Genomic DNA, 15,323 nt, shown 5'->3' on the forward strand with positions numbered 1-15,323 from the left:
CTCCTTCCCCATGTCACTGTAGGAGGACAGCCCTGTGGGACAGCTAAGGCAGTTAGTTGTTCTCCTAGTTTGATGGTTGAGGAAGCTGAGACTCAGAGACATGCAGTGATTTATGAGCACTGATTTGTATCTCCCCTTGAGTGTCTGTTGGCCAACTCAGCATGTCCAAAAACGAACTCCTCTCTTCCCATCTCGGGTATGACTACTTCTTTCATCCATTACTTGGGCCAGAAGCCTTGGTGTCTTATTGATGCTGTCTCTCACATTCCACACGGGACAGCAGAGGATGCTCTCGGAGCTGTATCCGAAGATGCCCAGACTCCAGCCCTTGCTCTCGACCTCACTGCCACCACGCCAGTCAGTTTCTTCTCATCTGTTCTGCTCCTCAGTCATTCAGGGGCAAAGTCATAACAGCAGAGGGACAGCAAGGCTGAGAGAGAGGTCAGGACAGTGGAGAGCATGTGAGGGGGTCTCCCAGGTAAGGAGCAGGAAAATTAAAAGGAATTCCCACACAGTATTGATGGCTGGCAGTGAAGGAGGTAAGGCCAGCCTGCAGGCAAAGAGCTGGTTTGTGTGAATGGGAACAGAAGACAACCGAAGATTGCTGTTCTTAAAGGGGATTTTGGAGTTTCAGATCTAGAACGTAAAACTGTATCAAGTAAGAATTTAAGGTCAGAGAATGTCTGAAGAAGAGCTTGGGGATCTTAGTGCCAAATTTCTGAAAGGGTTATTGGTGCGAATGTTGAAGCTCTCAAAGGTCATGGCCTGGGGTGTGGCAGCCAGGAGGCCAACTTCCTGTGCTGAGGTCATCCAGGGATGTGTGGGAATTTCCTGGATGCTGGTAGGGAACTTCAGGATGAGTAATTCAGAACCCAGAAGCAGGGGAGATGTTGAGGGTTTGGACAGATGACAGATTGAAGTGGCAATGGGAAGATAGAACAGCCCTGGTCTCCTTTCTCCATGAGCAGAGGGCAGGGGGAGAGATAGCAGCCTTCAAGATCAGGGTTTTAGATGATATTTCTTCATGAGCCTCTGTGTGCCCCGTCCTCCTCTAAGGACTGAGGATGCAAGAAAAGGTGCGAGATGTGGTTGTTATCCCCAGGGAGCATGCAGTGGTACCCAGGCAGTACTGTTGCCTATGAAATATTTAGAGGTACGTGTCATTGTAGCCCCGTTGCAATTACCACTAACTCTGTTAATATCTCCCCAATAAATCTAGGTGTTTCCATGAGAAGTTAAATTTATTGGGCATTTTTAGAAGAATGTCCTTAGTTATCAGCTCTTTCACCAATAGGTTACCTTTGGGCAGAAATAGAAAGCTCATGGCTCAGAGTCCTCCTTAAAGCTTTACCACAAATTCAGATCATTTGCACTCCAGTACTCTGTTGAATTCATCTAAAAACAGTGTCTTCAATTACTCGGGATTTTTTTCCCTCATAGCAGAGAATCGGGGCATGAACAAACAAGGGCATGGCCTAGATTTCAACCTGTTCACTATTCAAGTTCTGGGAAAAACGCCTTCGGCACTGCCAAGACGAAAGGGTTTTAAGTCACTTAGATTGCTCCTAGAAAAAAAAATTGACTTTGTGAAAGGCAGGCATTGCTTAAGAATGATGATACTTGCCACGTCCACAGCAGCTCACGTGGTACCTAGCACATATTAAGTGCTCAGAAATGTTTGTTGATGACTCATTGACCATTTATCACTTTCTGAAGGGGAGAGAGTTGACAGGGAATGAGCAGGAACCAGAAAAATAATTACAAAATATTAGCACTAGAAGGGAATGATGGACCACTCTCAGAAAGCCAGCCCTGGTTACTATAGTGGCTGCTGACTATCCTGTACCACTACGTTCCAAAGTTAGTAACTGGTTACAAAGGTGAATGCGGACTTGGGACCTATCATATCAGCTTGGTTGGCTGGTGTCAGCCAGCTCCCAGCACTTTGGATATTTAAAAACATTTCCTTAGGGGTTTATTATAGGGGAATTCTATTCTCATACTACTTGTTTTTTAATAGCCATTAATTTACCTAGATACACAATGATAAAGACTTAATTCAGGCTTAAGGAGGCCTCAGTCAGTCCAAAGACAAGTCCCCAGTCAAAAAACATTGAAAGTGAAAACTTAAATCAAAGTCGTATGAATGGACTCAACTGGCTAAAAATATCTCCCCAAATGCAGCTTTTTTTTTTTTTTTTTTCCTTCCCTGGACTCTGCAGACAGAGAGCAGACCACGAGCAGACTGGGTTTTGCTTCATCTTCACAGGCAGACATGGGGCTCGCAGGAAAGCTGGTTGTAGCAACAGGAATTTAATACTGGGATCAGCACGTTCTCTGGATTGGATTTGAATTTTTTATTAATATTATGCTTGGACCCCGAGAAAATTCATTCAGCCAGCCCGACTTATGACACTAAATGACTAGTTAACCATACGTACTAATCACATAAATATGGTTTATGGAATGATATAAAATGGTTTCTGAAATCACTTTTAGACCATCTTTTCAACAGTAATTATACCTGCCCTGGAATACCTTAAACCAAGTGATACTGGCAACAATTAACTTAAGCATCTTTAGTCTTCTGATGATTATCGTACAAAATTGCCACTGCAATAAAATGACAGGGTTGTTTTAATTTCTCTTCTTCCACTGCATTTCTCTTTTTTCCCCTTTCCCATTAAAACATACTTCATAACATTTCATCATGGGAGAAGTCTGCCTAAGTTTCCAGTTGCTGAAATTTAGTTAAACCATAAAATTGTTTCCAGATTACCAACCATGAAATGGAAAGACAATCTTATTTATGAATTTATAAATCAGATAATCTCCCTCAAATGAATCCTGAAACCAGAAACACTTTGATGATTAAACAGGAGGGGAAAAGTTTTCTCATTACCATGTGTCAAAAGAATTGTATTTCTGTGAAGTGGATTTGGCCAAGACGGTGGAACACGCATGTGCAATCCGTGTGCACAGCGCCTGGGGCATGCACTGTTTCCTGAGCAGGGGGAGAGAATCGCTCTCCCTCGACCGTCAAGCTCAAGTGTACTGAACTCTCAAGGTTCTGGCAGATCATGTCTCCTTCCTGGTGACCCCACTGGTGACATAGCCTGGCGGAGGCCACCCAAGGAGCATCCCGTCCTGTCCTCACAGATACAAAAAGGAGAACAAGTGTGTGGATATCTGGACTAAACGCAGGGCTGCTGCTCTACAGCATCCAGACCCTCATCCTATGTCAATGTCATCCCTGGGTAGTCAGGAGACTGGGGCGCCGTTTGGGGGTTTTCTTTCTCTGCATCCTAAAACCGTTGTCTAGGGGAAGATGGGTGAGAAGCCAAGTACCTCCTGAGCCAAGGAGGATGCCAAAGGCGTGTACGAAGCCCTGTGGACACCCCTCTGAGAGGACCCACCTGTGCTGAGCCACTCGGCAGTTCTCACCATGGTGATGAATCTGTTGACGGTCAACGTCTTGAATCTGGAATGATTCTAGTGCTTTGTTTCAGTTTTTAATGCTGCTGCCCTCCTTTGTTAGACCAGTTAATGAAAGCTGGTGACCAGAGAGGGACCAGAGAGTACACTGATTTAGCCCTAATCAGGACCGTGCCTAGGCCAGCACTGGAATCCATCTGCCGTTTCTCTCCCACCAGACTCTTGCTTATTCTCTGCATCTGTGGACTTACCTACTGTTTACATCTCTTAATGTGATTGTCTCTTGAGTGTAGTCAGTCTCCGCACCTTCGTATCCTGCACTACAGCTTCACAGAACCCGTTAAGCCTCTTCCTAACCAAAGCTGTCTAGACCCTAAGAATGTCCTGCCATTTTAAAAGAAATGAAATCCTTTGCATTTGCCTAGGATTGAATAAGAGCGTTAAACTCGTACATCTCGGGGTAGCTCTCCGCCACTCTTAGGGTCTTGAGTTTGGCTTCCAGCATTACTGTGGGAAGAATGGGGGTTCTGGACAACTTCTACCTGGAACTCAGCAGGTCCTCCCAGAAGTGGTCCATTTCCCAAGAGCTCATTTGTGTGAGTCTGTACCTCCGACACATGGAGACCAGCCACCACCCCATCGCTTCCGAGCCGCCATGCAACTTGGGTCTGATAAACTTGGGATCTCCCATGGGTATTTACTAACCTGCTTTCGTGAGTGGAATTTCTTACTTATTTTTCTCTTTGGCAATGCACTGCTTAATGGCAGACAGGCCGCCAAGAATACACGTATAACTGAAAATGCTCTGCAGCTCAGAGGTTTAGCGTTCACAGCTATGCCTGAAAACACTTGGAAAGTCATTCCGGGTAGATGCATATCTCTTCTCACTGTTTGAGATTTCTTCTTTCCACACTATTAGAACAAAGAGATCATGCTGTTAATACTTAAGTTTTCCCCCCAGTGGGTTGACAACCATTAACTCTCCAGACTGCACGACTTACATCCAAGAAACCCAGTATTGTGACACAACCGTCCATTTTAAACTAAAGAAAATGCATGGAATTCTGAAGTCAGAAGCTTGCGATTGTGAAATGAATCTCAATGGGTTTTTTTTTTACGGCACTAAGAGTTATATTCCAAAGGCAAAACGCAAGACCAAAAAGTTGTATATGAACAAAATTACCCTTGAAAGTCCTCTTGATTGCCATGAAGTTCAGGATACAGATACAGCATCTCTCGTGAAGTCCAGCATATCAGTTATTTTGTTCTAGTGAAAGAACAGACCCCATGACTTTTTCTGTTGGGTACCAGGTGAAGTAGTTGGCTTGTATTTAAAAGCCACAGTGTCTGAAAGTGCTGTTTGTAGCCCAGGAATCCTCACCATTGCTCATACTACAAGAGGCCCATGGGACTGAGACCCCCCGTGAAGAATGGGGTCCCTTTTCTGTCTCAGGCTGGGACTAGACACTTGCTGATGGCATACGATGGCAGTCCAGGTGTCCACACTGTTCTAACTCTTCTCCCTTCTCTCTTTTATTGTCTTGAACTACCAAGTAGGTATAACTGAATCCACATGCCAGTGCGTGTGTGATGGCCATCCTTAGCAGAGGGCACTCTGTGCTGGTGATTTGATAATGTGTTGGGAATACTGGGAGTAGTTCCTTGGCGCTGCCATTGTCTGACGTACAGAAACGTGAGCCAGTTTCAAACGCTACATGAATTGTGCGTAGCCCCGGAGAGCCCTGAACAGAAAGGTGTAGTGTCTGTGCATAATATCAAAATCGGGAAGAGTTTTTATTTAGGTCTTGAGGTAACCAAGTTGTCAGGGGTATTTGTTTTCCTGCTCGATCCTGTAAAAGCCCCCAGGTTCCTGTGACATTGAGTTGAGGAGCCTCTACCCTCAAGGAAGACATTGATGTCAAGCACACTTTTCCGTGTTCGTAAGAGACATTCGCTTTGTGTTGCTCTTGGGCTTTACAACAAGTTTTACTCCAAACACACAACGAACATCTCCATCATTTACACCAAAGTCAGTCAGCAGCCTCCCAGCTGCGGGGAGGAACACAGCTCAGAAGTGGCCTAGGGTCCCCCTGGTGCAGAGGTCAAATAGTAAAAGAAGGGCAGAAAGGCTCAAAACACAAAGATGCACAAAGAGAATTATTTCCAAGCTTCTCCGTTTTCCATGAGGCCTCTGCTGGTCTGTCCAGTGTCTCTTTAGTAAGGTCATCGGGTTAATACTAAACTCTGTCCATCAAATCTTGAGCTCAGTGGGAATTTGCAGGCTCGGTAGCTTCCCCGAGCCAGGTTGGGGTGAACTTTGGAGGCCTGCTAAGTGGAACTTTTATAACCCTCAGATGATCATTCACCTAGACGAACCAGTCTGAAAGTCAACATAAGCTTTAACAAACAATTCTCTTGTTTTACAGAGAGAGGATGCAAGCCATGGAGAAACAGATTGCCAGTTTAACTGGCCTTGTTCAGTCTGCGCTTTTTAAAGGGCCCCTTACAAGTAATAGCAAAGATGCATCTAGGTAAAAAAAAAAAAAAAAAAAAAAAAAAAAAGCAAACCAATTCAAAGTAATTCAATCTGTTTCTCTTTAATGATTAAGATCATTCATTCATTCCAATCGTTTTCTTGTAATCATTTCAAGGCTGAAAATACCCGCATCTCTATGAATCATGGTTTGTTTGCTTGTCTATTTCTGGTAATTCTTTGGCCCAAGAAGGGTAAATGGGCTTCCCAGTGCATGTGGCTTCATGGACCACTGTGCAGTGCCTGCCGCCACCATCCACATGTATCCACATCCTCCGTCATCTGAGGGCCATGAGCGTGCCTCAGCTGCACACCTGGGAAGCCTTTTCCATCCCGGCCAGTAGTGGTGCTGACGCTGAAATACCTTCATTGCTTAATACCCTCACTAGCTGCTGCTGATTGCTTAGAATAGTGAATGGAAGCGGGGGGAAACGCATTTGGGAAACCGGATCGCTGACTCTCTTTTTCTTTCCTTCAGCGAGAAAATGATGAAAACCACAGCCAATAAGAACCACACAGATGGTGCAGGTGAGTGTCCTCCAGACCTGCAGGAGGCCTGGACGGTGCCTTTGATGAGCCTGGTTTGCTTCCAGGCGTATTAACCTCTCCCCAAGTCACCTATCTGATGCAACTTCAGAGGCTCTGCGGTAACTCCCTGCACCACCCCTTCCCTGCTTAATGCTGAAATTCCAGATGAGTCATTAGTTTGCAGGGGGCGGTCTTTAGTCCTCTCCCTTCAGTCTGCATTCATTTATTCACTTCCTCATTCATTTATTCATTTATGAGGCCATACATCCAACAAATGCTTATATGCCTGATACTGGACCAGGGCAGTGGACATCACTAGGACAAGGCTCCCTGCTCCCTAATCCGATGCAGAAAATGGATCTGGGACAGGTCATTATATGTGTGCTGAGTGTTAAGAAAAAGTGCAGGATGAATGTTTACCCAACAGAGCTGGCCTCAACCAAGGCCATTTCCCTGAGGAAGTAAAACAAACTGAGGCCGAAAGGATGAGGACAGAAGGAAAGAGCCATTCAAGTAGAGAGCAAAGCATGTACAGATGTTGTGGTGAGGAATTTAGATACTATTCTAAGTGCAGAGGGAAGGCAGTGGAAGGTTCTACAGCGGGGAAGGGCGTCAGCCCAGCTGCAGGATGTGACCGGATGAGAAAGGGGCACGAGCTGATAGGATAGGGTGTCCCCATGGGTCAAGGCAGGAGAAAGAGGCGTGCTTGGACCAGGGCCTGCTTTCAAATGCCAGCATCCCCTCAAAGAGGCCCCAGTTATAGCCCCTGTGCCCTTTACTAGTATCCAGGTATATTTGATGTCCATCTTATCCTGCAGACTCAAGGTGGGCCCCTCTCAAGAATATGAAGTCTTCCCTTCCCTTGGGTTAGAAATAGAAATCGTCACCAGGGACATGCTTGGCTACTGAATTACTCAGAAAGCATGTGGCAAGTTGGGTGAAACCCCTAATTTGGAGGAAGCCCCACAGAGTGTAGTGCCACACGGTAGAATGGACAGAACTGGGGACTTCAGTTGAGACGTCTGTTGGTCCTGGTTCCGCTCCAGCCAAGTTCAGGCCCTTCAGCCGTAAAGCCAGCAGGACTGCTCTTCCAGCATTCCAAGTCCTCTGGGATTGGTTGGTTTACTTAGAAATCAGTCAGTGACCTTGGTGGCAGCCAGAGAATCGTTTCATGGAAATTGCTGAGCTTGTCTTCATAGCAACTGCCAGGTTGCTTTGGAGATATTTATTCATCTATTTTCTGATCTATTATGAACCTACAGAAAAAAAGGCACTTACTGAACTCGTAGAAACAGCAGAAGGGTGGTTGCCAGGGGTGGGGGACATGGGAGATGTTGGTCAAAAAGTACCAATTTCCAGTTAGAAGATGAATAAGTTCTAAGGTACAGCATGGTGATTGTAGATAACAGTGTTGAACTATATACTTGAAAGTTGCCAAGAGAATAGGTCTTCAATGTTCTCACCCCAAGAAAGACATGGTAATTATGTGACAGGATGGGCGAGTTAGATAATAATCATACGGCAATGTGTAAGTGTATCCAATCAACACATTGTACACCTTAAAGTTGTACAGTGTTACATGTCAGTTATAACTAATAAAGTTGGGGGGTTGGGAGGGGGAAGCTACCAAACACTAAAACATTTCACCCCTCTGGATTCTATTCTAGAAATTATTCATATCCAATACCATTGTTCTAATCGATATGTACATGCTGTTTTGTATTCTTCTTTATTCCTTTTCCCTTTTGGTAAAATAATAATTAATAGTAATAATAGGAAGCATTTAGTGAAGTTTCCTATGTACCGGGCACTGTTCTAAGTGCTTTTCTAACCTGAACTTGTTAACCCCTGACGCAGCCTCATGGGACAGGTACACTCATGATTCCCGTGTTCCAGATGACAACACTGAACACACATCCACACACACGACACACATCAGCGTGCTCCACCAAGCATGACGTGCTATCTCATGACATCACGATACCTCATCCTTTTGTGTTAAGGTGCTCCAGTCCCTTTAAAGAAATGTAGGTTGCTTCATTTCTTCGTTTTGAAAAAGTCTGCAAATGTCTTTTTTGAAGCATGGGGGAAGGAACAGGTGTCATTTCTTTGGGATGCATTTCCCAGAGTGGAGTTAATAAAGCCAAAGGGACAAACAGCTCAGTGGCACTGGTGACACATGCCAGTTCTCTCTTCTGAAAGGCTGGGCCAATTTTCGATGCCACTGGCAACACACAATTGGGTTTGCTCCCCTGCGTCTCTGCTGAGGTTGGTCTTCCTCATTCTCATCTGTCAGGGCTACATGTGGTCCACAGGGCTTTCGTTGCCATAGCAGCCTTGTACGGCGTGCAAAATACGTTCTTCCAGAATCCTACGAAGTTAGCGACGAGGAGTATTATCCCTGTTCTGTAGACAAGTACACGGAATTATGTAGTAAGTCAAGGAAGCTCATTTGGCCAAGGGCACATGAAAAAGGGAAACCCAGACTTGCTGTTACTTTAGGAATATTTGGTTGACCGTGGGTATAAGAGAACAGAAGGAACTTCCCATTTCACAGTCATAGCCTGTGTTTTATAGTGTATTATATCATTTAAACACATAACCCTGTAAAGAAGGTGTTAGCTGTGGAGCTAGTAAGATTCGCAGCCAGTCTGGCCAACCCCAAACCCATTAAATTCCCATCAAATGTGTACTTAATAAGATTTATATTAAGATATACGTGACTGAAGTAAGTTACCTAAGAGCGGACTTGGTAGGAGGAAGAAGAGGCTGTTGCCTGGAGAGGGTGAGGTGCAGGGAAGGGAGGTTCTGAGGATAAACTGCCTGACTCTCCTCCCTAGACTAGAATGTGACCACCCCACATGTGGGTTTGGAGAGTGGGTCCCAGGTCCCGTGACTAATCTGAAGCGGAACTCATTTACCACTCGGGGTCCCCACCCACCAGATCAGCTCCATCCATAGATTTTGGGGCACCTGCCTATAGCTCTCAGCCTGTCACCACTGCCACCTGCTGCCACTCCAGGTGGGGCTCCTCCCCCTCAATCTGCTTAGAGAAATAATCACAGCCAGGGCTTCCCTGGTGGCACAGTGGCTAAGAATCTGCCTGCCAGTGCAGGGGACCCCGGGTTCGAGCCCTGGTCCAGGAAGATCCCACATGCCGCAGAGCAACTAAGCCCGTGCACCACAACTACTGAGCCTGTGCCCTAGAGCCCGCGAGCCACAACTACTGAGCCTGCGTGCCACAACTACTGAGGCCCACGTGCCTGGAGACCATGCCCCGCAACAAGAGAAGCCACTGCAGTGAGAAGCCCGCACACCACAACGAAGAGTAGCCTCCACTCACCGCAACTAGAGAAAGCCCACTTGCAGCAACGAAGACCCAACACAGCCAAAAATAAACTAAATTTTTTTAAAAATTAAAAAAAAATAATCACAGCCAATCACAGTGGGGTCCTTCTGTGCCAGACACCAGGCGGAGCAGTTTATGTGTTAATTCCATCATCCTGCACAATCACCCTTACAACCATTTTACAGATGAGGAAACTGAGGGAGAGAGAGAGAGAGAGAGGTTAAGCCAGTTGCCCAAGGTCACACAACTAGGAAGTGGATGCTGAGAATGACTTCCAGGTTTCTGGTTTAAATACTTGAGTGAATAATAGTGCCATTGGCTAAAATGAGTTCAAAAGAGATTTGGGGGAAATAAGTAGAAATAATAAATTCAACCTGCTTGTGGAAAAGTCCTGTAGCAGCATGAAGGTATGGGGACGGGGCTGTAAAGAGAATCGTGTGCTGGAGGCAAAGATGTGGAGGACCTTGGTGGGTGGCGTTGTGGAAGTGACCTCCCTTGAAGTCATGTCCAGTGAGAGAAGAAGCAGGCCAGGATTCAGAAGGTTGGCTGAGGAAGAAATTAGGAAAGAGGCTGGCCAAGATGGGCTGTGGAGAGGGAAGAAGACGAGGGAAAGGAAAGTTTCAGTTACTGAGAAGGAAAGGAGTGACTGACGAAGCCCAGCATCACATCAGGGTGCCATGATGGCAACGCAGCGTCTGTTGGATTGACAGCTGACCACTGGCCACCTTCTAAAGGGCCAGTGCAGTGAATGATGGAGTTGGAAACCGGACTCAGTGGATTAAGAGGTTATAGATGAGGAAATTTTATACATGAGCATAGGTTCCATAAAGAAACTCGGTTGTGAAAGACATATTTTAAACGCGTTATCGGTACTCAATTCTCGCAGATGGCGCGTAAACTTGAGCCTCTCCTCCACGGAGGATGTCGGCAAGGTGCAACGGTGACCTCAGAATATACGAGGAGAAGCACGATTGTTGAAGGAATATGTGCCTTCATTTGACTGAGGCATTAGCAGGACGGTTCTCATTCGCAAACAGGAGTAGCTGGCTAGCGCAGTGTCATTTTTGTTGGAGAAACACCTTGAGGGTGTCATCGTTTGTACAGATGAAGTTGTGTGGTGAGGGTAGGTGGGTGTGCGTGCACGCGTGCATGCGTGTACACACGCACCTGTGCCTGAGAATGTGGAGTGATGATAAAGTAACCTGAGTCTTAAAGGAAGACTTCCAGTTCATTGTCATCCCCTCAGAATACTTGTTCTTGAAGGTGCTGTGTTAACTCGGACACGCTGCTGTTACTGGAAATGTTACTGGATGTTCTTGCACTGAGGACCTTCTTCACAGTTAGGGAGCCCTCTTTGGAATAACTACAGAGATGGCAAATCCTGCTCTTTCGAGGGTGACGTTGATCTGGGGGATGGTCAATAGTCAGAGTCATGACTGGTGATGACGCAAGTGGCCAGTTGGGCTCATAAAGATAACAAAAAGCTCACCGTCTGGTCTGCTGGGTCTCCTTTGTAAATCCTTCAAATGCTTTCCCATGTGTTCCCCCGACTCTCCAAGGGGGCCACGAGAGCTGGGAGACCAGTTCTGTTGGGACGGGCGCCCAGGGGTGAGGAATTTGGTGCTCCGTCAGCTCTCCGTTGGCACTGCTGAGGCCACGCAAGTCAGAGGACGGTTTCGAGGCACTTCCTTGCTCACTGGCGCACCGTCCGTAGCCGTGGCAGCAGCTTGCGGGGCTGTGCAACCTGGGGAAGGACAGGTTTCCACGGCTGTTGAGCCTAGATGGAAAGAGAGGCTGCTGTGCTCTAAGCTCTCCAGGTACACAGAGCAGCGAGAGGTTCTGCCGTGCAAGGCCGGCCTGAACTAAGCAAACCTTCCACTTTGTCCCTTACAGGAAAGAGAGCTGAACAGCCCCTTCAGGTGTGAGTGAGTTGTGTGTGTGTGTGTGTTGTGGATTCCTTGTCTTCTCTCTACTTGAAGCCTCTTCCACAGAATTGCATTGTCCTAAAAAGGAAATAGCATCTCCCTTTGATTCCCACACCTTGCCGATCCTGTGAGTGCTACCTGGGATCCTTTGGGGGACATTTTTAAAACAGACTTGGTCAAATCAGGCCCTTCCCAGATGGACTTAGGAACTACATGAGGATGATTTAAGTTGCACTCGGGGAGCAGAAGTTTATGGCAGCAACAAAACTGTTGAGGAAGAGTTTCTCTCTGCTGCCTCTTTTTTTGATTCTTCTCCTCAAGAATATTCGCGTCATGCCTGATTTTCTCACTAAAGGAGGTGTACGCAGAGGTCCTGCTTCCTTGGGGCTGGAAACCCGAAGGGAGCACCCAGTTCCTATTAGTTTCCCCTTGGTGATCGGCCACATCTCTGCCCAGAACTAAGTGGGTGTTCTTGGGATACATCTGCCTATAGGGAATAGTCACAGGAAGCAGCCTGTGTTAGGGCCCAGAGTTTTAAGTTATTTTTTCTATTATAAAATTATAGGGAATTCCCTGGTGGTCTAGTGGTTAAGACTCCGTGCTACCACTGCAGGCGGCATGGGTTTGATCCCTGGTCTGGGAAATAAGATCCCACAAGCCATGCGGTGCAGCCCCCCCGCCAAAAAAATTATAGATACTCGCTATGCAAATTTTAAAATACAAAAAGTGGTGATATCAAAAATAGAAAACTCACAGAATACCACCAGCTAAAGTTACTGTTAACGCTTTTGTTATATGTACATCTGTCTTTTTTCTGTGCAAACCCGTATGTTTAAAGAAGACACGTGGATAGACAGACAGACAGACAGCTAGGTTCCTTAATATGGCACCATGTTGTACATACCGCTCTGTGATCCCCCTTCCTGTAGCACCAAACTTCTAGAACATGACTTCTACAGACTACACCCTATCACACTGCATGCACGTTCCTTAATTTATTTAAATTCGATTCCCTCTTTTTGCCCTTTAGAGAACCAGTGTCATTTTTTACGATTCTTTTCATCATGAAGGAAATGGGTATTTTCAGAGTTACCAGTAGTCTGTTGGGATGGGACTTGAAGCTTAGACTTTCCTTCCTGGCATTCTCAGGGACTCTGCTGCTCTTTTCTCCTAGGAACTCCCCAGGTTTCCGGCGGGAAGCCTCTTGGCGCCCTGGAGTCCTCGGGGCCACCCAGCCAGCTCCCGCCTGCTGCCACCTCCGCCGCCCACATGAGCCTGCTCGACATGAAGAGGAGTGTGGCCGAACTCAGGCTCCAGCTGCAGCAGATGCGACAGCTCCAGGTACAGACCATGTTCCCTGTGGATGGTGTCCGCTGACTGAATGGCCCACAGTCAGCTTCCTCCTCCTCCCATCGGCCTCCTTCCACATCCCTGGCCCCACGGCACCTTCTCGGGGTTCTTTCCACCATCCTTTCTAGGGATAACTGAGGACCAGGGTGCAGGCGCCGTTCCGCAGTGGTCTCCTCTCCCACGCACATGATCTTGGTCTAGAGCCTTCCACTGCAGTGGTGGTCTGTAGCCTCTTCTCTAAGCTGGGTGTACTTTTACACACGAAAAAAGCATTAAGCCTGTGCTTTTTGGAGGAGAGCTGAAAGCAGAAGAGCCCGTGGAGCGTTCTAAAGCCAGTTACGACTTCCTGCTTCACAGTGTTTAGCTCTTCGCTCTTCCCCACTGAGCATGTGCAAAGGTGCTGCGGGCAGCTCAGGTGTTTTGCAAGGAGCTATGATGTATTTAGAAATAGGAGTTCAGACCGGAGGGCGAATTCCTAAGGAAGAGGAGCCATCGTGGATGGCTTGAGAAGAACATCTGCATTTTATTTGGGTGTGTGTGTGCGCCGCGATATTCTCCTTACTCGCTCCCATTGTTAGGAATCTATGCACTACACAGGAAGCAAAGGGCAGGGGAAATGACCCTTCGTGTCACAGGTCTTGGTGAACAAATCCCATGAATCTGACGAGGCAGGGCGGTGAGGACCTGGGAGGGGGGTGTACCTTTGTGAGATCATCTGTCTGCTCCACGGATGAGTCTCCCGTCTCTCTGCCCTTGGTGGCAGGTTGATGAATGTGCACGTAGCGCTGGCTTAGACTATACCCAGGCATCCTCCTGGACTCCGAGAAGCTCCCAGTGCAAACGTTAGTACAAGGCACACGTAGCCAGGAGCAGCCACACAGCCGTGGTGCCCTCCGTGGGTTGCAGGCTCCCGTGCTGGTGCGTCCAGGAAGGAAAGGGCTTCAGAGCACAGCTGCTCTCTCCCTTCAGCTCGCCGATGCACGAGTCCTGCATTTTCCACAGCCTGAGGAAAGCTTAGAAGATGATTTCCCCTTGCCCTCTACCTACTGGAGAACAAACAGGAGGGGAAGGTAGCTTGAGAGCCTGCCTTGAGGTCCCATCACCGAGCAGGCTGCTCATGCGTAGGTCCCCAAAGGCTACTCTGCCTCTCAGGCAACGTCCCGGACTCCTGGACAGCCCATGCAAATTCACTTAAATCCTCTTCTGAATCGTGTCACCGGGGAAGTTCCCCATCCTTTACGTTCGCTTCTCCTTGCTTTGTGTTTTTAAAGACACTTTGCAGTGAAATGAAGTGTACAGGTTGGGCTGAGGGTGTGTGCAGGGTGCCAAAATCCAGTGCCCACAGTGTCTGGCGTTAACTTGAGTGGACGAGGGACAGTGACAAGCTGGCCTCTCTAAAGGACAGTTGCCACTCAGCTCCAGGCAGCTCTTGACCTGGTAGAATGAGAGTCCATTGTTTCTAGATGTTTCAGTATTTCAAGAGAATCTGGAGGTTTTATACAAAATACCTGTACTCATTCTAAAAATGTTGGAAGGTAATTTAAAAATCAGTTCTTTCGTACTCTGCAGGCCAGAGAGGGTCTGTGGGCTCCCAGGTTCTTACCTGGGGGTTGTGGAGGTTAAGCCCCCATCTTGCGCTGCATCTGCCTTTTAGTGCCACCTGCTGGTCATTTGGAAATTGTGCACTCCTGGTTGGACCTTCACAAGAAAAAAATTCCTAAATGTGTCGTGTGTATGGTAGTTCCTACTGCTTTCAAAAGTGAGCATCTGCTGGTTTGGGGCAGAGGTGGAATTGCCCTGAGGTGTGGCGAATTTGATACCTAGGCCGTGATGTGTGAGGCTGCAGCATCACCCTGCTGGTGGCCGGCAGTGTTTGGTCCTCTGGCCAGGAGGGAGGGCTCTCCCACAACTTGCCGCTCCTTGTAACCCATGAACTGGGGAGGCTCAGCTGCAAAATCACAGCTTCTCAAACAAAGAGGTTCTCTAGTCAAGTCCGGGACACTGTCTTAACCACGCAGTTTTCTTTATTGCCCCAGAGCTGCTCAGCTCTCCTGGTTTCTGGGTAAAGGACACCGAGCAGGTGTGCTCTTGAGCTGAGACGTTGGTACAGTTCTAAAGCACAGGCACGTGGGGGAAGAGAAGCACTTTGTTCCCTAACCTGGACGCTCTTATTTCTACCTCGGTCTTGGCATCCTCCGTGCCC

At 47.3% G+C, this 15,323-nt stretch overlaps 1 protein-coding gene across 14 annotated transcripts in view; it reads left to right on the forward strand.

The window, feature by feature from the left end:
* KIAA1217 overlaps positions 1–15,323 on the forward strand; it is a 497,456-nt gene that overhangs the window by 439,351 nt on the left and 42,782 nt on the right. For all 14 annotated transcript variants that reach the window (XM_082847332.1, XM_082847326.1, XM_082847327.1 and 11 more), the window contains 3 exons: positions 5,862–5,966; positions 6,447–6,496; positions 12,945–13,111. In XM_082847332.1, coding sequence (XP_082703458.1) covers positions 5,862–5,966; positions 6,447–6,496; positions 12,945–13,111 — 322 coding nt within the window. The remainder of the gene's footprint in view (positions 1–5,861; positions 5,967–6,446; positions 6,497–12,944; positions 13,112–15,323) is intronic.

Source organism: Leucopleurus acutus (genome assembly GCF_964270905.1).
Source record: "Leucopleurus acutus genome assembly, chromosome: 1".
Taxonomy (NCBI): Eukaryota; Metazoa; Chordata; class Mammalia; order Artiodactyla; family Delphinidae; genus Leucopleurus; species Leucopleurus acutus.